Here is a 24,207-nt window from a genome sequence, read left to right as displayed (position 1 = left end):
AGGAGACAGAAGTTGGTGCAGTGTGCCCTTAAACATCTGCTCACTTCCCAGCTTTGGTGTTATCTGCCATTATTACAGTGGTGGGGGGAAAATAGCCGCTACGGGGGGCACATGACTGCAGCATTCACAGCCCGCACTCCGCAATTTTATTTAACACAGCGCTATATATAGAAGACTGCCAGAAGTGGGGGTCCCGAGGACAGTATCACTCCAGGGGACAGCGTCGCTGCCAATATCACCAGATTGTGAGTTTCTAGGGACAGTGTGACTGGCGATATTATTATTATACATTTTTATAGCGCCATTTATTCCATGGCGCTTTACATGTGAATACGAGGCAAATATAGACAAATACATTAAACATGAGCAGATAACAGGCACACGGGTACATAAGGAGGGAGGACCCTGCCCGCGAGGGCTCACAGTCTGCAGGGGAGGGGTGATGAAACACTAGGAGAGGGTAGGGCAGGTTGCGCGGCGGTTCAGTAACTTCAGGATCACTGCAGGCTGTAGGCTTGTCGGAAGAGGTGGGTCTTCAGGTTCTTTTTGAAGGTTTCTATGGTAGGCGAGATTCTGATGTGTTGGGGTAGAGAGTTCCAGAGTATGGGGCAAGCACGGGAGAAGTCTTGGATGCGGTTGTGGGAAGAAGAGATGAGAGGGGAGTAGAGAAGGAGGTCTTGAGAGGATCGGAGGTTGCGTGTAGGTAGGTACCGGGAGACCATGTCAAAGATGTATGGAGGAGAAAGGTTGTGGATGGCTTTGTATGTCATTGTGAGGGTTTTGAACTGGAGTCTCTGGGCGATAGGAAGCCAGTGAAGGGCTTGACATAGGGGAGAGGCTGGGGAATAGCGGGGAGACAGGTAGATTAGTCGGGCAGCAGAGTGTAGGATGGATTGGAGCGGTGCCAGAGTGCTAGAGGGGAGTCCAGAGAGTAGGAGGTTGCAGTAGTCGAGGCGGGAGATAAGGGCATGCACTAGCGTTTTTGTGGTGTCGCTGTCAAGGAAAGCACGGATCCGGGAAATATTTTTGAGTTTGAGACGGCAGGAGGAGGCAAGGGCTTGGATATGTGGCGATATGACCAGACTGAGCTCTGGGGGACAGCGTCACTGGGGATATCACCAGACTGTAAGCTCTGCTCGACAGCATCACTTGGGATATCACCAGACTGTGAGCTCCGGGAACAAAGCCACAGCCGGTATGACCAAATTGTGAGCATCCGGGGACAGCATCACTGCAGATATCACCAAACTGCGAGCTCTAAGGGACAGCGGCACTGGGGATATCATCACCGCCAATATAACCAGACTATGAGCTCCTCGGAACAGCGTCACTGGGAATATTGGGGACAGCGTCACTACCGATATCACCTGTGAGCTTCGGGAACAAAGTCACAGACGATATCACCAGACTGTGAGCTCCCGGGACAGCGTCACTGGGGATATCACCAGACTGTGAGCTCCCGGGACAGCGTCACTGGGGATATCACCAGACTGAGCTCCCGGGTACAGCATCACTGGGGATATCACTAGACTGAGCTTCCGAGGACAGCGTCACTGGAGATATCACCAGACTGTGAGCTCCTGAGGGCAGCGTCACTGGGGATATCACCAGACTGAGCTCCCGAGGACAGCGTCACTGGAGATATCACCAGACTGTGAGCTCCCGGGTACAGCGTCACTGGGGATATCACTAGACTGAGCTCCCGAGGACAGCGTCACTGGAGATATCACCAGACTGTGAGCTCCTGAGGGCAGCGTCATTGAGGATATCACCAGACTGTAAGCTCCGTGGGACAGCATCACTTGGGATATCACCAGACTGTAAGCTCTGCTCGACAGCATCACTTGGGATATCACCAGACTGTGACCTCCGGGAACAGAGCAACAGCCGATATGACCAAATTGTGAGCATCCGGGGACAGCATCACTGCAGATATCACCAAACTGTGAGCTCTAAGGGACAGCGGCACTGGGGATATCGTTACCGCCAATATAACCAGTCTGTGAGCTCCTGGGAACAGCATCACTGGGAATACTGGGGATAGCGTCACTACCGATATCACCTATGGCACAATAAAGTGTTTATTTCTTCACCTGGACTGTCCTTCACTTCTGAACTTTACCGATATCACCTGACTGTGAGCTTCCGGAACAAAGAAACAGCCGATATCACCAGAGTGTGCGCTCCGGGAATAAAGTCACAGCCGATATCACCAGACTGAGCTCCGGGGACAGAGTCACTGCTAGTATCACCAGACTGTGAGCTCCGGGGGACAGCATCACTGGGGATATCACCAGACTGTGAGCTACTTGGGACAGTTGTCGATGACAATATCACCAGACTGTGAGCTCCCAGGAACAGAGTCACTCTCGATATCACTAAAGTGTCAGCTCCGGGGGACAGCAACACTAAGGATATCACCGGACTGTGACCTCCCAGGAACAGCACCACAGTTAATGTCATCAGACTGATGTCTGGGGGACAGCGTCACTGGGGATATCACCAGACTGTGTGCTCACGGGAACAGTGTCACTGCCCATATCACCAGACTGTGAGCTCCGGGGACAGCATCACTGCCGATATCATAAGACTGTGAGCTCCCGGGGGACAGTGTCACTGGTGACATCACTAGACTTTGAGAACCCCGGGGGAAAGTCTCACTGGGGATATCACTAGACTGCGAGCTCCGGGGACCGTGTCACTGCTGGTATCACCAGACTGTGAGCTTCGGGGACAGCGCCACTGCTGGTATCACCAGGCTGTGAGCTCCAGAGACAGCATCACTGTCAATATCACCAGACTGTGAGCTGTGGGGGACAGTGTCACTGCCGATATCACTAAGCTGTGAGCTCCGCGGGATGGTGTCCCTGGGGATATCACCAGACTGTGAGCTGTGGGGGACAGTGTCACTGCCGATATCACTAAGCTGTGAGCTCCGCGGGATGGCGTCACTGGGGATATCACCAGACTGTGAGCTCCCGGGAACAGCGTCACTGGGGATATCACCAGACTGTGAGCTCCCGGGAACAGCGTCACTGGGGATATCACCAGACTGTGAGCTCCCGGGAACAGCGTCACTGGGGATATCACCAGACTGTGAGCTCCCGGGAACAGCGTCACTGGGGATATCACCAGACTGTGAGCTCCCGGGAACAGCGTCACTGCCCATACCACCAGACTGTGAGCTCCAGGGGACAGTGTCACTGCCAATATCACTAAACTGTGAGCTCCGGGGACAGCGTCACTGCCTGTATCATAAGACTGTGAGCACCCGGGTGACAGTGTCACTGGGGATATCACTAGACTGTGAGCTCTGGGGACAGCGCAACTGCTGGTATCACCAGACTGTGAGCTTCCGGGACAGCGCCACTGCTGGTATCGCCAGACTGTGAGCTCCAGGGACAGGGTCACTGCCGATATCACTAAGCTGTCAGCTCCGGGGGATTGCGTCACTGGGGATATCACCAGAGTGTGAGCTCCCAGGATCAGAGTCACTGGGGATATCACCAGACTGTGAGCTTCGGGGAACAGCGTCACTGGGGATATCACCAGACTGAGTTCCAGGGAACAGCGTCACTGGGGATATCATAAGACTGTGAGCTCCAGGGGACAGCGCTACTGGGGATATCACCAGATTGTGAGCTCCGGGGGACAGCGTAACTGGGGATATCAGACAGTGAGCTCCCGGGAACAGCGTCACTGCCCATATCACCAGACTGTGAGCTCCGAGGTACAGCGTCATTGGGGTTATCACCAAACAGTGAGCTCCACGGGACAGCGTCACTGGGGATATCACCAGACTGTGAGCTCTGGGGGACAGCGTCACTGGGGATATCACCAGACTGTGAGCTCTGGGGGACAGTGTCACTGGGGGCATCACCAGACTGTGAGCTCCCGGGAACAGCGTCACTGGGGATATCACCAGACTGTGAGCTCCCGGGAACAGTGTCACTGCCCATATCACCAGACTGTGAGCTCCCGGGAACAGTGTCACTGCCCATATCACCAGACTGTGAGCTCTGAGGGACAGTGTCACTGAGGATATCACCAGACTGTGAGTTCCCAGGAACATCACCACTGTCAATGTCACTAGACTGTGAGCTCCGCGGGACAGTGTCACTAGGGATAACACCAGATTGTGAGCTCCCAGGAAGTGTCACTGCCGATATCTCCAGACTGTGAGCTCTGGGGGCTAGCGTCACTAGGAATATCACCAGATTGTGAGCTTCGAGGGAACAGCGTCATTGCTGATATCACCAGACAGCGAGCTCCTGGGAACAGCGTCACTTTAGATATCACCAGACTGTGAGCTCCCGAGGACAGTATCACTGGGGATATTACTAGACTGTGAGCTCTCGAGGACAGCGTCACTGCCAATATCACCAGAATGTCAGCACTATCAATGAACACAGGACATTATCACAGAGGGATTCTTCTCTTACCTCCGCATTGGGAATCACCCAATTATTTTCTGAGTCGCGGCCTTCGTGACTCTCCGACATCCTTCACCCCAATATGGAACAGCCCTGCTGAGAATGAACAACATGAAACTCCTGGCCATCACCACCCTCCCTCATCATCCTCCAGTAGTGATGTTGTGTGAACCCCCGGACTGTGTATCTCCATGTACAGCTAGCAGAAATGATGAAGAACTAAGAATGCACCCCATCTTTTAATTGCTTACAGGCAGCTAACCTGCTTGCTGATAGTTTCCAGGAAGAAATACACTTATTGCCATCCTCGCAGAGTTACAGCTCATCGTAGGTAGGACTTGCACTAGTGTGATGATGCCAGTGCAATGACTGACACCATTATTCTTCTATTTACTGGACCCAGAGAATTCGCCTCCTTTGTTAATGATTTATCTCACTTGTAAATTCATCCAAATGAGCTGAGGGCAGAGCGATGTATGTGCAAACGTTACAGAACACGGAGCAGCGTGGCAGCAGCCTGCACAGACGAAGGCGAGCAGGTGATTCTACACCACAATACATGACACCAGGATCAGGACGGACTCCAACATGAAGAAAGCTGGATAGTAGGGCACCCAAGTATACAAAGGACTCGGCAGTCAGGGACATAGTCTCACATGGCTCTTGGCTAACGACACAATTCTACTGTTGCCCTTCAGTGTTTATCTCAGTCGTAATAATGGGAGCACTCGACAGCTGCTCCAGACCCGCAATCATCAACTGAAAATGCCACCGTCCAAAACACTCAACATGTGGAGGTGACACAGACAGGAACGCTGGCAAGCCAAGGCCGGAACCATCAACAGGGCTAACACAGCATTATGATGAGGTCAACCCATCAACACATTGAGCAGCCCATCATCACGAGGCCAACAAAACAAGACTACCAAATCTTCACAGTAGTCAACTCACCAGCACAAGTCCAACCCATCATCACAAGACCAACTCACCAACACAACAAGGGGAACCCATCTTCTCAAGGCCAACCTATCATCACGAGGCCAACTCACCAACACAACACAGCCAGTACATCATCACACAGAGCATCCCATCATTACAAAGCCAACTCACCACATCCGAGAACATCCCTTCAGCACAATGAGAGAAGCTCACCACTACGGAGACCATCCCAAAAACACAAGGGTACACTATCTTCACAATGACACCAGTACATCACCACAAGGCCACCCAATGTTAGAAATGCGCTGGCGCCCTTGCACAAGTCTCCTTCCTCCTCTCGGAAAGGACGCCGGCGTGTCCACTTACCCTCCCGCACTGCTCTGGTCCCCACAGCATCTGCTTCCTCCCAGGACCTGCACATGTCTTAAAGGGGCAGCGCGTGTGCTTTTGTCATGCCCGTGCCTCTGAGGGGCTCCCGCTCTCTGCTCCCCAGCACCCTACCGCGGTCTCTGGCCTTCCTCCTGCTTCCTGGCGTGCGGCCAGCACTTCCCCGGGTATGGTGCCGACGGCGCACTCCCAGTCTCTTAAAGAAACAGCACGCATTTTTAAAAATATGCTATTAAAGGGAACCTGTCACCCCCAAAATTGATGGTGAGCGAAGCCCACCGGCATCAGGGGCTTATCTACAGCATTCTGTAATGCTGTAGATAAGCCCTCGATGTATCCTGAAAGATGAGAAAAAGAGGTTAGTTTATACTCACCCAGGGGCGGTCCCGCTGCGGTCTGGTCCGATGGGCGTCGCGGTCTGGGGCCTCCCATCTTCTTACGATGACGTCCTCTTCTTGTCTTCATGCTGCGGCTCCGGCGTACTTTGTCTGCCCTGTTGAGGGCAGAGCAAAGTACTGCAGTGTGCAGGTGCCAGGAAAGGTCAGAGAGGCCCAGCGCCTGCGCACTGCAGTACTTTGCTCTGCCCTCAATAGGGCAGACAAAGTACGCCTGTGCCGAAGCCGCAGCGTGAAGACAAGAAGAAAACGTCATCCTATGAAGATGGGAGGCCCCGGACCGGACCGCGACGCCCATCGGATCGGACCGCCCGCCCAGGTAAGTATAATCTAACCTCTTTTACTCAGCTTTCAGGAAACATCAGGAGCTTATCTACAGCATTACAGAATGCTGTAGATAAGCCCCTGATGCCGGTGGGCTTAGCTCATCTTCGATTCTAGGGGTGACTGTTGTGAATTCTGTGGCCAAGCTCCCTCCTGTGGTCGAGAGTGGTACTTCGGCTGGTTCAGTCTATGAGCTTCCTTTGGTGGATGAGAGTGGTACTGCGTCTTCTGAGTTTCCTTCCTCAGGTGATGAGGTTAAGTCGTTAGGTGCTGCTCTATTTAACTCCACCTGGTGCTTTGATCCTGGCCTCCAGTCAATGTTCTAGTATTGGTCTTGCTTCCTCCTGGATCGTTCCTGTGGCCTCTCTATCCTGCATAAGCTAAGTTTTGCTTGTGTTATTTTTGTTTGCTATTTTTTCTGTCCAGCTTGCTATATTGGTTTTTCTTGCTTGCTGGAAGCTCTGAGACGCAGAGGGAGCACCTCCATACCGTTAGTCGGTGCGGAGGGTCTTTTTGCCCCTCTGCGTGGTTGTTTGTAGGTTTTTGTGTTGACCGCAAAGCTATCTTTCCTATCCTCGGTCTATTCAGTAAGTCGGGCCTCACTTTGCTAAATCTATTTCATCTCTGTGTTTGTATTTTCATCTTACTCACAGTCATTATATGTGGGGGGCTACCTTTTCCTTTGGGGAATTTCTCTGAGGCAAGGTAGGCTTATTTTTCTATCTTCAGGGCTAGTTAGTTTCTCAGGCTGTGCCGAGTTGCATAGGGAGCGTTAGGCGCAATCCACGGCTACCTCTAGTGTGGTGTGTTAGGATTAGGGATTGCGGTCAGCAGAGTTCCCAAGTCTCAGAGCTCGTCCTTTGTTTTTGGTAATTGTCAGGTCACTTTGTGTGCTCTGAACTTCAATGTCCATTGTGGTTCTGAAATACCTGTTCATAACAGGTGACAGGTTCCCTTTAACCAATCATGTTATGCTTTGTGTTATTTCTGGCCCCTCTGCCATTGGGAGGGCGCCGGAGCAACAAATGATTCTTGTAGCTTATTTTCGGTTTAGTGTTCTGTTTGCTCTTAGCCCTGCTGTGCCTTGCCTGAGTCCTCCTTGTATACGGCTAATACTGTTTATCTCCTCAGACTACTGGTGACTAGGGTTGAGCGAAACGGATCGGTCAATTTCATAAGTCGCCGACTTTCAGCAAAGTCGGGTTTCGTGAAACCCGAGCCGATCGAAGTGTGGGATCGGCCACGCGGTCGGCGATCTTCGTGCCAAAATTGTGTTTCATATGATGCGTTCAGCGCCATTTCTCAGCCAATGAAGGTGGACACAGAGTGTGGGCAGCGTGATGACATAGGTCTCAGTCCCCACCATCTTAGAGAAGGGCATTACAGTGATTGGGTTGCTTTCTGCGGCGTCACAGGGGCTATAAAGGGGCGTGCACGCCAGCCGCCATCTTACTTCTGCCGATCTGAGCATAGGGAGAGGTTGCTGTAGCTTCGTCTGAAGCAGGGATATTGTTAGGAAGGGAATATTAACCCCCAAACCGCTTGTGCTGTAGCGATTTCCACTGTCCAACACCACCTTTTCTTTGCAGGGACAGTTTAGGCTAGATTTCTGTGCATCAGCTCTGTAGCTTATAAGGCTGCCTTATAAGGCTCCCTGATAGCTGCATTGCTGTTTGTACACCGCCGTGCAAACCAACTGCTTTTTTCAAAGCAAAAATCCTGTTGCTCCTTCTTTTCTGCACAGTTCTCTTGTTTCTTTGTCCACACTCTTGTGTGCAGCAGTCCTTTTTATTGCTGCCATACTTGTCCTTTGATCATTGTAGGGAGATTGAAATTCTACTACAGCCCTTGTATTGTTTGATATATCTGCCAACCACTTTCTGCCACTCAAACTGTGTAGTGTAATACAGTGGCCCTGATTTTTTCCTGCATTCTCCCACACATAAAAAAGGGAGATTTATATTGCCACTGAGTGCATCTGCGTCAGTCCTGTTTGTGGCATCTGTCATCCACTTTCTGCCACTCAAACTGTGTAGTATAATACAGTGGGCCTGATTTTCCCAGCAGTCTCACACACCTATAAAGGGAGATTTAAACTCACAACAAGTTTACGTACACGTTCTAACTGGTTTTACAGTACCATATAACGTTTGTTAGTTTGGTTACATTTTTCCAAGAATGAGGAAGTCTGGTGGAAGAAGTCGTGGCCGTGGGAAAAGCAATATAGCACCTAAGTCTTGAGTTGTTGAGCCAGCGTCATCGTCTGGCTACACAAGGCCTCGAATGCTCCCTTTTCTGGGAGTAGGAAAACCGCTTTTAAAGCCGGAGCAGCAGGAACAAGTTTTGGCTTTCCTTGCTGACTCTGCCTCTAGCTCTTTCGCCTCCTCTTCGGAAACTGCAAAATTTAAAAGCAGCGCGTCGTCAGTAGATGCTCCCGGTCAGGAACAAGTCGCTTCCTTGTGTCCTTCACCCAGAACAACAGAGAAGGATGCGTCAGGCGACACAACAGGTTACTCCATGGAGCTCTTTACACATACCGTGCCTGGGTTAGAAAGGGAAATTGTTAACAGGCCATGCCCATTACAAGATGAATCGGACATGGAGTGCACAGATGCACAGCCACAGCTAGATTATTATGCTGTTCCATTGACTCAGATCACAACGTTGCCCTCGCAGTGTACTGAGCCAGAATCTGACCCTGATGAGACTATGGTGCCCCGTCCCGAACGCTATAGCACCGGCTTACACGGTGACACAGAGGAAGGTGCACAGGACATAGAAGAGGAGGTGATAGATGACCCAGTTGTTGACCCCGAACGGCAGCCATTGGGGGAACAGGGTGCCGCCAGCAGTAGCTCTGAAGCGGAGGAGGAGGAGCCGCAGCAGGCATCAACATCACAACAGCTTTCATTTGGCAGGCCCGTATCTGGCCAAAAACGTGTGGCAAAACCAAAAACAGTTGTAGGACAGCGTGGCCATCCGGTTAAAGTAGCTCAGTGTGCAATGCCTGAAAAGGTATCCGATAGTAGGAAGAGTGCAGTCTGGCAATTTATTAACCAAGATCAAAATGATCAGTGCAAAGTCATCTGTAAGAAATGCTCAAGGACCTTCAGCAGAGGTCAGAAAGTGAAAAATCTAAATACAAGTTGCATGCGTAGACATTTAACCACCATGCACTTGCAAGCCTGGACTAATTACCAAACGTCCCGTAAGTTGTCGCACCCTCTCACAATGAAGCTAGTCAGCAACGCTACATTCCTTCCCTCACTGTAAGCCCACCGTTTACGACACCACCTGCAGCAAATGTGGAGGTTTCGTCGCAAGGCCAAAGCAGTCAGGGAATCACCAGGTTCGTGGTAGGAAACACTGTATGTAGGCCAACTGCAAGAATATCATCACCAACCCTCTCTATCTGCCATGTCCACCATCACCCCCGCTAGTTCCACCATATGCAGCTCTCCAGTCCAGCTCACCCTACAAGAGACTCTTGTTAGGAAAAGGATGTACTCATCCTCTCATCCACGTACACAGGGTTTGAACGCCCACATTGCTAGACTAATCTCGTTAGAGATGATGCCCTACCGGTTAGTTGAAAGCTAAGCTTTCAAAGCCTTGATGGACTAAGCAATACCACGCTACGACCTATCCAGTCGACACTTCTTTGTGAGAAAAGCCATCCCAGCCCTCCACCAGCATGTAAAAGACCGCATTGTCCATGCACTCAGGCAATCTGTCAGTAGAAAGATGCACCTCACAACAGATGCATGGACCAGTAGGCATGGCCAGGGACGTTACGTGTCCATCACGGCACACTGGGTTAATGTGGTGGATGCAGGGTCCACAGGGGACAGCCATATTGGGACAGTTCTGCCTAGCCCACGGTCTAGGAAACAGTTGGCTGTAGGCGTTCACCCCCCCTCCTCCCCCTCGTCCTCCAGCAGAAGCGAGAGCTCGTCCACAGACCGCAGTCGCACGACCACTCCATCCGCAGCTGCCACTGTTGCACACGAGGTGTCCCATTATGGAACAGCTAGTGGCAAGCGTCAGCAGGCTGTGTTGGAAATGAAGTGTTTGGGCGACAACACACCGCGGAAGTTCTGTCCGAGTTCTTGCAGCGAGAAACTCAGTCATGGCTGGGCAGTGTACATCTTGAGGCAGGCAAGGTAGTGAGTGATAACGGAAGGAATTTTATGGCTGCCATAGCCCTTTCAGAACTGAAACGCATTCCTTGCCTGGCTCACACCTTGAACCTGGTGGTGCAGTGCTTCCTGAAAAGTTATCCGGGGTTACCCGACCTGCTCCTGAAGGTGCGCAGACTTTGCTCACACATCCACCGTTTTCCCGTACACTCCAGCCGTATGAAGAGCCATCAGCGATCTTTGAAGCTTCCACAGCACCGCCTAATAATCGACGTTGCAACAAGGTGGAACTCCACACTGCACATGCTTCAGAGGCTGTGCGAACAGAGGCATGCGGTTATGTATTTGTGGAAGGCAGGCAGGCAGTTGGATGGCAGACATGGAGTTGTCAGGTGTGCCGTGGTCGAAGCTACAAGACCTCTGTCCTGTCCTTCAGTGTTTTGAGGAATGCACACGCCTGGTTAGTGCAGACGACGCCATCATAAGCATGAGATCCCCCTAATGCGTCTGCTGATGCAAAGTTTGACGCACATAAAGGAGCAGGCGTCTGCAGCCGAGGACGAGGGAAGCCTTGATGACAGTTAGCCATTGTCTGGTCAGGAAAGTCTACTGGACGAGGTGGCGGGCGAAGAGGAGGAGGACGAGGAGGGTGATGGGGATGAATATTTTTTGGATGAGGAAGCTTCTCAGGGGGCAATAGAAACTGGTGGCGTTGCAAGGTCAGGTTCAGGGTTTTTGAGGGAGACAAGTGACGTTTATTTGCCAGAAAGTGCTCCTCAACCCAGCACAAGCAGTGAATTGACACCTGGAACATTGGCCCACATGGCGGATTATGCCTTGTGTATCCTAAAAAGGGACCCCCGCATTATAAAAATGATGACCGATGACGATTACTGGTTGGCCTGCCTCCTGGATCCACGCTATAAAGGGAAATTGCAAACTATCATGCCACATGAGAACCTTGAGCAAATATTGGCAACCAAACAAGCAACTCTTGTAGACCGTTTGATTCAGGCATTCCCAGCACACAGCGGCGGTGATGGTTCTCACACAAGCTGCAGGGGGCAACGTGGCAGAGGTGTAAGAGGTGCACAAATCAGAAGTGGCGTTGGACAGAGGGGTTTTCTGACCAGGTTGTGGAGTGATTTCGCAATGACCGCAGACAGGACAGGTACTGCAGCATCAATTTAAAGTGACAGGAGACAACATTTGTCCAGTATGGTTACTAACTATTTTTCCTCCCTTATCGATGTTCTCCCTCACCCGTCATTCCCATTTGATTACTGGGCATCCAAAATAGACACCTGGCCTGAATTGGCAGAATATGCATTGCAGGAGCTTGCTTGCCCAGCAGCTAGTGTGCTATCACAAAGAGTATTCAGTGCTGCTGGTTCAATATTGACCGAAAAAAAGGAGTCGTCTGGCTACCCAAAATGTGGATGATCTAACCTTCATTAAAATGAACCAATCATGGATTTCTAATTATTTTGCCCCACCTTTCCCGGCTGACACCTAGTTTTCCTGTAAAAAGGTCTTGCTTTTGGACTGGTCTTACTGACTGTTCCATTTTCTCCATTTGCAGCTGCTGTATGTCCAGCATACGACATTTTTACACCTCCCTAAATGGGCTGACTCCCCCCACAGGGCCGTGGTCACCACTTGGCGCCAGCACCCGTGAGAGTGCCGTTTGTCTGAAGAGGTGGGTGTGCCCACTTTTGGGCGACGGCACTGGCACAGGGTCCCTCATAGTACAATGAAGTGTCTCTGGCGGTGGTGGTGCACAACCAACGTCAGACACACCGTTGTATCATGAGGGGCCCTGGGCCAGTACCGCCGGCCACGAGAGAGTGTTCCCCCCCCAAGCTCAAACAGTGCTCTACCACTTGCAAAATTGTCTCTCACTGCTCCACCACTGTTTAGTCTATGCGGTTAAATCCTTCAATGGCACTGCCAATACCAATTTGTTGACATATATGATGTTAGTAAAAATATTCAGGGGCCCTGTTCTACATTTACACCAGTTAATACTTTACGCCAAATACCACTGTCTGCAAGTCAGCAGAGGAGCCCACCCCTGTACCTAGGTATGCCACCTGTTTATTTATTATATTTTTTTTTGCCAGACGTTAACCTCAATTCATTATTTTGGCCTACTAACTGTGTCAGATACTCCTTCCAATTGTCCTCCGCTGACCACACCAATGCTGATGAAAGTGCAGGTTCCTTCATCAGGTAAGGGGGGAATACTCGTTGGTGACGTCACTGGCACAGGGCCCCTCATAGTACGCAAAAGTGTCGCTGCCGGTGGGAGGCGCCCCCGCCATGCAAACACACCGCCGTACTTTGAGGGGCCCTGTGCCAGTGGCAATGCGAACAAGTGGGCTCCCCCTGCTTGCTCAGGATCACAGCACTTGCAAAGTTGAAATACTTACCTCTCCCTGCTCCACTGCCGTGATGTGGTCCACGTTTCCTGGGCCCACTAAATACTTGAACCAGCCATAACCCCCACAACTTTAGCCAAATGACCCCCAATTTCCAATGCCTAACTATTATTATAAGGTAAATTAAGATTGACAAGCTTCAGTAACAAGAATGGATGTTTTTGCCATTAAAATGGGCACTGTACATGTTTTCCTGGCCTCCACTCACTGCCGACTATGCTTCCCCATTGACTTGCATTGGGTTTCGTGTTTCGGTTGATCCCCGACTTTTCGCGATAATCGGCCGATTTCACTCGACTCGACTTTTGAGATAGTCTGGTTTCGCGAAACCCGACTCGATCCTAAAAAAGTAAAAGTCGCTCAACCCTACTGGTGACTCCTTACTCGGAACCTGGAACGATACCTGCACTGCCTCTACTACTGCTACCTGGTCCAGCTGTTCTACTAACCCGAACTCATGACAGTATTGCCTGAGCCAGCTCCGTCCCTTGCTTACGCTACCAGTAATCCGACTACTACTACTCTATCTGTTATCCCTGCCTGAATATCTGCACTGCTGGGCCAGCTTCAACATGACCGGGCTATGTAGGTAGCACCTGCGTCCCCTGGGCATTCCATTCTGACCTGGGGTTTTACTACGGGTGTCTGGGACTCGCATAGTTACGCCCCTTGCAGTTATCTCGGTACGTGGTTCCACAAAATTGAAATAAACGAATGTGCACTTCAACACCTGTGCCTCCACTTTCATTCGTTACAGCTTACAAAAATGTTCCCAGCCAATGGCTGGGAAATATTAGGTGTTTAAGGCATCCCCTCTAGGGAGTTGCTTTACCTATTCTAGTTCATTCGTGTCATACACGTCAGTCTAAGTAGTAAGGAGCCTGTTGCCGTGCGCCCAGATTGATACAGTCCACCCTGTCTGTACCCGATTCTGCCTGTCCTCCTGATCCAATCCATCCTGTCTGAACCCGCTTCTGATCCCGTTCTGCTCATTTCAAGTCCTGACCCTGACTCGTTTGGTCCGCCCCTGTTACCGCTTTCCTAATCCGTTAAGTCTGAACCAGTTTGTCCAGTTTGTGCCAGTTCCTGTCCCGTCTACCAGGCGTGCAGAATCCATCCTCCTGCTATCCAATACCTGGCCGTCATGACTCTCCCGGTCCATCCCTGCTTCCCTATACCTCTTAGGGGGTCAGCTGCTGCAGCTCCAGGGTCTGTCTTGGAGTGGCACCTGGCATCCCTCTAGGTTCAAGTCTACACTCTAGTGAAGAACCAAGTGGTCGCTTAGTTACTATTCTCCAAGCTCTCCTCGGATGGTGGCACAGTGGTTCCACAACCACGTGTGTAACACCCAACTTCACAACAAAACCAATGCATTATCATAAAGTCAACCCATCTGTGACGACACAGCATTTTATTAACCCCTTCACGACATGCCCCGTACTAGTATGGCGCATGTCGTGTCTCCCCCTTTGATGTGGGCTCCGGCGGTGAGCCCACATCAAAGTCGCGACATGTCAGCTGTTTTGTACAGCTGACATGTGCGCGCAATAGCGGCGGGTGAAATCGCTATTCACCCGCCGCTATTAACCTGTTAAATGCCGCTGTCAAACGCAGACAGCGGCATTTAACCGGCGCTTCCGGACGGAAATGATGTCATCACCGACCCCCGTCACATGATCGGGGTCGGCGATGCATCAGGAAGGTAACCATAGAGGTCCTTGAGACCTCTATGGTTACTGATGCAGGCCTGCTGTGAGCGCCCCCCTGTGGTCGGCGCTCACAGCACACCTGCATTTCAGCTACATAGCAGCGATCTGGCTATGCCAGCTTCTAGCCTCCCATGGAGGCTATTGAAGCATGGCACAAGTAAAAAAAAATGTTTTTAAAAATATGAAAAAAATATAAAAGTTTAAATCACCCCCCTTTCGCCCCATCCTAAATAAAACAATTAACAAAAAAAAAAAAACCTACACGTATTTGGTATCGCCGCGTTCAGAATCGCCCGATCTATCAATAAAAAAAAAGCATTAACCTGATCGCTAAACAGCGTAGCGAGAAAAAAATCCGAAACGCCAGAATTACGTTTTTTTTGGTCGCCGTGACATTGCATTAAAATGCAATAACGGGCGATCAAAAGAACGTATCTGCACCGAAATGGTATCATTAAAAACGTCAGCTCGGCATGCAAAAAATAAGCCCTCACCCAACCCCAGATCACGAAAAATGGAGACGCTTGGGGTATCGGAAAATGGCACTTTTTTTTTTTTGTAAGCAAAGTTTTGAATTTTTTTTCACCACTTGGATAAAAAATAACCTAGACATGTTAGATGTCTATGAACTCGTAATGACCTAGACAATCATAATGGCACGTTAGTTTTACCATTTAATGAACCTAGCAAAAAAGCCAAACAAAAAACAAGTGTGGTATTGCACTTTTTTTGCAATTTCACCGCACTTGGAATTTTTTTCCCGTTTTCTAGTAAAAGACAGGGTAACACCAATGGTGTCGTTCAAAAGTACCGAAAAAATAAGCCCTCACAAAGTTATGGCTCTGGGAAGGAGGGAAGTGAAAAATGAAAACGCAAAAACGAAAAAGGGCAGCGACTTGAAGGGGTTAATTAACCAGTCGTCTATTTTCAGTAAGCCAGAAGGAATAGATCTATATGTTGACTTTTGAATGTATGTGTTTCTTTCTGGTTGGTCAAGAAAACACAGGCTTTTGTTTGTTTAAGCCTGTAATATTGACTTGTAATTTGACATTTGATGTAACATATCGTGCCATTATCCTGGATGACTGAGACGCAGGATAATTGAACAATGATGTTTGCTGATACATTGAATACACATTGTCCAGGCCAGCTAGTGTGTTAACTTGCTAAACAGAGGAAAGACTATGCAAATAGATTAAATAATGCTAGTTGATCTAGTCACCATTCTTCCCCTTTAACTTTGGATGCTGGTTTGAATGACAATTGTTAACTATGAAAAGAGGATATATGCGCCTCTGTAAAAGATATCTCCACATACAGAAATACATCCAAACAACCATAGACTTTCTACAGGACAGCAGCCAAGACATCAAGGCTCCATCATGAGGGACACAGATTTGTCATTCTACAGGATGCCAGCTTAAGGGACCACGTCCCAGGCTGAAAGAAAACAGATCTGTTCCATTGACCATCACTGAACCATGGATACTTTTGGGGTAGTCAGGATTTGGACTCCATGGAGATGTTCGGAGAAGCCAGATTGTGGCTCTCTGCTCACCTGGCCTTGTACCTCAATGGATTTTCATCTTCCTAAGCTTGTCGTTACCTCCTGTCTGTGTGTGCCACAGGTGGGGTAGATGGCCCTGGAAGCTCTGAAGTCACAGCTGCTCTTATCCCAGCTAGTCAGTGGAAGGGTGAAACTAATTTGCACCATCTTGGGTATTTTGCTTGGGGGTGTTCTACGTGCTATTTGCCTATTTTGTGGTTCAATAAAATATTGCCACACTGTTACCCTCACCCTGTGTTGCCTGAGTAGTATTATGCCCATGGTAAAAGGAGAGCAGGTGTTCATCCCTGATCTATGCGGTTTTGGCTAGCATACCAGGATGCCTGTTGACCCCGGTGTCTCCACACCATCGTCACAAGGCCACAGTGAACCAGGTGAGAGGTTGTCCAAATCAGACATTTAAGCAGAACATGGTGTGGGACAGCCAGCAACCCATGAACTGTCACATCTGGTGGTGGCAACTCATGTAAAAAATGCTCCTGAGGTGCACCACTCCTCCACCAGGGGTTCACTGATGCCAGGCCATGTGGAGGTACTAGCGGGACATGGATACTGAGATTATTGAGAAGGCTGCGGTACTGGCACAACTGTTACATGAGGTTGGGGCGCTACCGCTCCCAGCCTTCTCACAGCGATGGTCTCCCAATCCCCAGCCTTCTCACAGTGGTGGGCTCATGCTCCCCAGCCTTCTCTCACAGCGTTGGGCTCCCGCTCCCCCAGCCTTGTCATAGCGATGGGCTCCCGCTCCCCAGCCTTCGAACAGCGTTGCGCTCCTGCTGCCCAGCCTTCGTACAGCGGTGCGCTCCTCCTGCCCAGCCTTCGTACAGCGGTGCACTCCCAGTGCCCAGCGTTCTTAGAGATGGGAACCTCAGAGGCTTTCAGTAGAGAGTGATGCAGCAGGGTGAAAGCCACTTCCTCTGACAACTTCGTAAGTGATTGAGTAAGGATACGTTCCCACGATCAGGAAATAGCAGAGCTTTGGACGAGCGTATGTTCGCTGCCTTCTATTGAATGCAGGTAAATCAGGCTCTGTGTTCACTAAACCTTGCGGATTTACAGCATTCAATACATTCTATTAATTCTCTTGCGGCAAAGAAATTGACATGCTGCAGTCTTCATAGACGCACCACATGTAAGTGACCTCGGGTGATATGCAGGCGCATAGTGCTGTAACATCTATGCTGTAACATCTGGTCGCTGCGGGTTTGACGCAGCGTTAAACCCACAGCATTTTCTGATTGTGGGGACACAGCCTAAAGGTCTCCAAGGTCTCCTCCTTCTGACATCACCCTTTTGTATATAGCTGGTCTCATCACCCTTGAGCGGCTCAGATATACCCCGATCTAGTCCCCTTCCTGGGGGTCCTTTCTTGAATGTCCTATGGATGTTTCCCCCTGAGGATATCTGCCTGGATTTGGGACTAGTTCCAGCTTCCTTACAGTCTGTGGCCCCTTCCTCACTTCTCCAACAGCACCGATTGGCTAGCCCATGTTACCATGCGGGTGTATTTACAGCGTGCAGCATTATATAACCTGGAGACCAGAGGAGGAGTCAGCGTATCCAGGCGGCATGTGACTGTGCACCCCCCTCACATCTGGCACCAAGACTCTGCACCCATCCCACAGATAATGCTTGGTGGCAACCATACACAGTGCCCCTCCTTGTCAGTTTGCCCCCCAGGTCTCCGCATCTTGTCACAAAGACACCATAAAAAGTGAAGAGCAGAGCACAGCCGGACGCTCACACTGCTCCACACATACAGTGTCACCAAGGTGGTGGGCTCTGGGCACCCAACTGTAGGGAACGGCTCTGGGCGCCCAAGGGGAGGGACCTCAAACACTAGACTAGATGACACGCTGGGAGTTGTAGTCCTATCACCATACCTGACCACACTGCTGAGCATCCGGTGGCCCCTTCTCCTCTGTCCCCTGGGGAATCTGACCCCTTACCTCTATCTTGTATCACTCTGGAATACTGTGGCCCGTCACCTCTGTCTTGTGGCCCCGAAAAGTCTGTGACCCCCTCACCGCTGTACCTCGGGGAGTCTGTGGCCCCACTCATTAATATACTGTGTCCCAAGAGGAGTCTGTGGCCCACTCACCTCTGTCCAGTCTCAGTCGGGAACTCTGTAGACACTTCATCTTTGTCCTGTGGCCCCCTCACCTCTGTCCCCCCAATGTTTCCGTGGCCTCCTCACCACTGTCCCCCCGGGGTTTCCATGGCCCCCTCGCCTCTGTCGCCCTCGCATCTGTCCCCCCGGGGTTTCCGTGGCCCCCCTCGCCTCTGTCACCCCAGGGTTTCCGTGGACTCCTCACCTCAGTCCCCCCGTAGTTTCCATGGCCCCCTCGCCTCTGTCCCCCCAGGGTTTCCGTGGCCTCCTCACCTCTGTCCCCCCCCAGGGTTTCCATGGCCCCCTCGCCTCTGTCCCTCCAGGGTTTCCGTGGCCTCCCCACCTGTCCCCCCGGGTTTCTGTGGCCTCCCCACCTCTGCCCCCCCCCAGGATTCCGTGTCCTCCTCACCTCTGTCCCCCTGGGGTTTCCGTACCCCCGTTGCCTCAGTCCCCTGGAGTTTTCCATGGCCTCCTCACTTCTGTCCCCCCGGGTTTCCGTGGCCTCCTCACCTCCGTCCCCCCGAGGTTTCCAAGGCCTCCTCACCTCTGTCCCCCACCAAGGTTTCCGTGGCCTCCTCACTTCTGTCCCCCCGGGGTTTCCGTGGCCTCCTCACCTCTGTCCCCCTGGGGTTTCCGTACCCCCGTCGCCTCTGTCCCCCGGGGTTTTCCATGGCCTCTTCACTTCTGTCCCCCCGGGTTTCCGTGGTCTCCTCACTTCTGTCCCCCCGAGGTTTCCGTGGCCAACTCACCTCTGTCCCCCTGGGGTTTCCGTACCCCCGTCGCCTCTGTCCCCCGGGGTTTTCCATGGCCTCCTCACTTCTGTCCCCCCGGGTTTCTGTGGCCTCCTCACCTCTGTCCCCCCGAGGCTTCCGTGGCCTCCTCACCTCTGTCCCCCCAGGGTTTCCGTGGCCTCTTCACCTCTGTCCCCCCAGGGTTTCCGTGGCCTCTTCACCTCTGTCCCCCCAGGGTTTCCGTGGCCTCTTCACCTCTGTCCCCCCAGGGTTTCCGTGGCCTCCTCACCTCTGCCCCACAGGGTTTCCGTGGCCCCCTCGCCTCTGTCCCCTGGGGTTTCCATACCCCCGTCGCCTCTGTCCCCCAGGGGTTTTCCGTGGCCTCCTCACTTCTGCCCCCCCCCCCCGGGTTTCTGTGGCCTCCTCACCTCTGCCCCCCGTGGTTTCCGTGGCCCCCCTCACCTCTGTCCACCAGGGATTCCGCGGCCCAATCACCTCTGTCCTTAACCACAAGGGAGTCTGTAGCCCCCTGACCTCTGTCCTGTGGCCCCCGGGGATTCTGTGGTCCCTCACCTCTGTCCAGTAGCCCCCGGGGAGCTCCAGTGTCCGCCTCCGTCACCCTCGGATTCTCAGTTCTTCTTTACGATTGTGTCACTTTCCTACAACTTCTAGAGCCGCAGACTCTGAACCACGTGACCCCGCCGGACTAATCGCTGTAGCCAGAGAGCAGCAAGTTACCATGGGGCGGATCTGCCACACCCCTAGCAACCTCACAGGAAGATGATTAACCCTGCACGTGCCAGAATTAAGTGACAGCGAGCGACAGGTGGATGACAGCTGCAGATGCCGAGAGGGAGAGAGGACAGTGCCGGGTGGCACGTTGGGAGTGGTAGTATCAGGCTTGCATGTTCCTCTATTGCGCTTAAAGTTATCCTCCTTCCCTTCACATGCAGAGCTTCGGGGTCAGGGATGATGGGAGTAGTGATACACTGTGTGATAGGAGATTAGATTGTGAGCTCTGGGGTCAGGGATGATGGGAGTAGTGATACATTGTGTGATAGGAGATTAGATTGTGAGCTCTGGGGTCAGGGATGATGGGAGTAGTGATACACTGTGTGATAGGAGATTAGATTGTGAGCTCCGGGGTCAGGGATGATGGGAGTAGTGATACACTGTGTGATAGGAGATTAGATTGTGAGCTCCGGGGTCAGGGATGATGGGAGTAGTGATACACTGTGTGATAGGAGATTAAATTGTGAGCTCTGGGGTCAGGGATGATGGGAGTAGTGATACACTGTGTGATAGGAGATTAGATTGTGAGCTCCGGGGTCAGGGATGATGGGAGTAGTGATACACTGTGTGATAGGAGATTAGATTGTGAGCTCTGGGGTCAGGGATGATGGGAGTAGTGATACACTGTGTGATAGGAGATTAGATTGTGAGCTCCGGGGTCAGGGATGATGGGAGTAGTGATACACTGTGTGATAGGAGATTAGATTGTGAGCTCCGGGGTCAGGGATGATGGGAGTAGTGATACACTGTGTGATAGGAGATTAGATTGTGAGCTCCGGGGTCAGGGATGATGGGAGTAGTGATACACTGTGTGATAGGAGATTAAATTGTGAGCTCTGGGGTCAGGGATGATGGGAGTAGTGATACACTGTGTGATAGGAGATTAGATTGTGAGCTCCGGGGTCAGGGATGATGGGAGTAGTGATACACTGTGTGATAGGAGATTAGATTGTGAGCTCTGGGGTCAGGGATGATGGGAGTAGTGATACACTGTGTGATAGGAGATTAGATTGTGAGCTCTGGGGTCAGGGATGATGGGAGTAGTGATACACTGTGTGATAGATTAGATTGTGAGCTCTGGGGTCAGGGATGATGGGAGTAGTGATACATTGTGTGATAGGAGATTAGATTGTGAGCTCTGGGGTCAGGGATGATGGGAGTAGTGATACACTGTGTGATAGGAGATTAGATTGTGAGCTCTGGGGTCAGGGATGATGGGAGTAGTGATACATTGTGTGATAGGAGATTAGATTGTGAGCTCTGGGGTCAGGGATGATGGGAGTAGTGATACACTGTGTGATAGGAGATTAGATTGTGAGCTCCGGGGTCAGGGATGATGGGAGTAGTGATACACTTTGTGATAGAAGATTAAATTGTGAGCTCTGGGGTCAGGGATGATGGGAGTAGTGATACACTGTGTGATAGGAGATTAGATTGTGAGCTCCGGGGTCAGGGATGATGGGAGTAGTGATACACTGTGTGATAGGAGATTAAATTGTGAGCTCTGGGGTCAGGGATGATGGGAGTAGTGATACACTGTGTGATAGGAGATTAGATTGTGAGCTCCGGGGTCAGGGATGATGGGAGTAGTGATACACTGTGTGATAGGAGATTAGATTGTGAGCTCTGGGGTCAGGGATGATGGGAGTAGTGATACACTGTGTGATAGGAGATTAGATTGTGAGCTCTGGGGTCAGGGATGATGGGAGTAGTGATACACTGTGTGATAGGAGATTAGATTGTGAGCTCTGGGGTCAGGGATGATGGGAGTAGTGATACACTGTGTGATAGGAGATTAGATTGTGAGCTCTGGGGTCAGGGATGATGGGAGTAGTGATACACTGTGTGATAGGAGATTAGATTGTGAGCTCTGGGGTCAGGGATGATGGGAGTAGTGATACACTGTGTGATAGGAGATTAGATTGTGAGCTCCGGGGTCAGGGATGATGGGAGTAGTGATACATTGTGTGATAGGAGATTAGATTGTGAGCTCTGGGGTCAGGGATGATGGGAGTAGTGATGCATTGTGTGATAGGAGATTAGATTGTGAGCTCTGGGGTCAGGGATGATGGGAGTAGTGATACACTGTGTGATAGGAGATTAGATTGTGAGCTCCGGGGTCAGGGATGATGGGAGTAGTGATACACTGTGTGATAGGAGATTAGATTGTGAGCTCCGGGGTCAGGGATGATGGGAGTAGTGATACACTGTGTGATAGGAGATTAGATTGTGAGCTCTGGGGTCAGGGATGATGGGAGTAGTGATACATTGTGTGATAGGAGATTAGATTGTGAGCTCTGGGGTCAGGGATGATGGGAGTAGTGATACACTGTGTGATAGGAGATTAGATTGTGAGCTCTGGGGTCAGGGATGATGGGAGTAGTGATACACTGTGTGATAGGAGATTAGATTGTGAGCTCCGGGGTCAGGGATGATGGGAGTTGTGATGCACTGTGTGATAGGAGATTAGATTGTGAGCTCTGGGGTCAGGGATGATGGGAGTAGTGATACATTGTGTGATAGGAGATTAGATTGTGAGCTCCGGGGTCAGGGATGATGGGAGTAGTGATACATTGTGTGATAGGAGATTAGATTGTGAGCTCTGGGGTCAGGGATGATGGGAGTAGTGATGCATTGTGTGATAGGAGATTAGATTGTGAGCTCTGGGGTCAGGGATGATGGGAGTAGTGATACACTGTGTGATAGGAGATTAGATTGTGAGCTCCGGGGTCAGGGATGATGGGAGTAGTGATACACTGTGTGATAGGAGATTAGATTGTGAGCTCCGGGGTCAGGGATGATGGGAGTAGTGATACATTGTGTGATAGGAGATTAGATTGTGAGCTCTGGGGTCAGGGATGATGGGAGTAGTGATGCATTGTGTGATAGGAGATTAGATTGTGAGCTCTGGGGTCAGGGATGATGGGAGTAGTGATACACTGTGTGATAGGAGATTAGATTGTGAGCTCTGGGGTCAGGGATGATGGGAGTAGTGATACACTGTGTGATAGTAGATTAGATTGTGAGCTCTGGGGTCAGGGATGATGGGAGTAGTGATACACTGTGTGATAGGAGATTAGATTGTGAGCTCCGGGGTCAGGGATGATGGGAGTAGTGATACATTGTGTGATAGTAGATTAGATTGTGAGCTCTGGGGTCAGGGATGATGGGAGTAGTGATACACTGTGTGATAGTAGATTAGATTGTGAGCTCTGGGGTCAGGGATGATGGGAGTAGTGATACACTGTGTGATAGGAGATTAGATTGTGAGCTCTGGGGTCAGGGATGATGGGAGTAGTGATACACTGTGTGATAGGAGATTAGATTGTGAGCTCTGGGGTCAGGGATGTTGGGAGTAGTGATACACTGTGAGATAGGAGATTAAATTGTGAGCTCTGGGGTCAGGGATGATGGGAGTAGTGATACACTGTGTGATAGATTAGATTGTGGGCTCTGGGGTCAGGGATGATGGGAGTAGTGATGCATTGTGTGATAGGAGATTAGATTGTGAGCTCCGGGGTCAGGGATGATGGGAGTAGTGATACACTGTGTGATAGGAGATTAGATTGTGAGCTCTGGGGTCAGGGATGATGGGAGTAGTGATACACTGTGTGATAGATTAGATTGTGAGCTCTGGGGTCAGGGATGATGGGAGTAGTGATACATTGTGTGATAGGAGATTAGATTGTGAGCTCTGGGATCAGGGATGATGGGAGTAGTGATACATTGTGTGATAGGAGATTAGATTGTGAGCTCTGGGGTCAGGGATGATGGGAGTAGTGATACACTGTGTGATAGGAGATTAGATTGTGAGCTCTGGGATCAGGGATGATGGGAGTAGTGATACACTGTGTGATAGGAGATTAGATTGTGAGCTCTGGGGTCAGGGATGATGGGAGTAGTGATACACTGTGTGATAGGAGATTAGATTGTGAGCTCTGGGGTCAGGGATGATGGGAGTAGTGATACACTGTGTGATAGGAGATTAGATTGTGAGCTCTGGGGTCAGGGATGATGGGAGTAGTGATACACTGTGTGATAGAAGATTAGATTGTGAGCTCCGGGGTCAGGGATGATGGGAGTAGTGATACACTGTGTGATAGATTAGATTGTGGGCTCTGGGGTCAGGGATGATGGGAGTAGTGATACACTGTGTGATAGATTAGATTGTGAGCTCTGGGGTCAGGGATGATGGGAGTAGTGATACACTGTGTGATAGGAGATTAGATTGTGAGCTCTG

General features: G+C 50.9%; 1 protein-coding gene across 4 annotated transcripts in view; it reads right to left on the bottom strand.

Annotated features, from left to right (window-relative positions):
• Nucleotides 1–19,886, bottom strand: part of PBXIP1 (PBX homeobox interacting protein 1) — a 62,715-nt gene extending 42,829 nt beyond the window's left edge. Inside the window, exons 1-2 of one of the 4 annotated variants that reach the window (XM_069768643.1) lie at nucleotides 19,749–19,886; nucleotides 4,443–4,529 (exon numbers count right to left, since the gene is read on the bottom strand). In XM_069768643.1, the coding sequence (XP_069624744.1) occupies nucleotides 4,443–4,502 (60 nt within the window). In that variant the 5' untranslated portion in view covers nucleotides 4,503–4,529; nucleotides 19,749–19,886. Of the gene's footprint in view, nucleotides 1–4,442; nucleotides 4,530–19,637; nucleotides 19,659–19,748 lie in introns of those variants that run through there. The other 3 variants (XM_069768617.1, XM_069768627.1, XM_069768635.1) reach the window with 3 other exon arrangements.
• Nucleotides 19,887–24,207: the final 4,321 nt, after the last annotated feature.

This window comes from Ranitomeya imitator, chromosome 1 (assembly GCF_032444005.1).
Source record: "Ranitomeya imitator isolate aRanImi1 chromosome 1, aRanImi1.pri, whole genome shotgun sequence".
Classification (NCBI taxonomy): Eukaryota; Metazoa; Chordata; class Amphibia; order Anura; family Dendrobatidae; genus Ranitomeya; species Ranitomeya imitator.
Note: the sequence above shows the minus strand (reverse complement) of the source record. Positions and strands in the feature narration are given on the sequence as shown.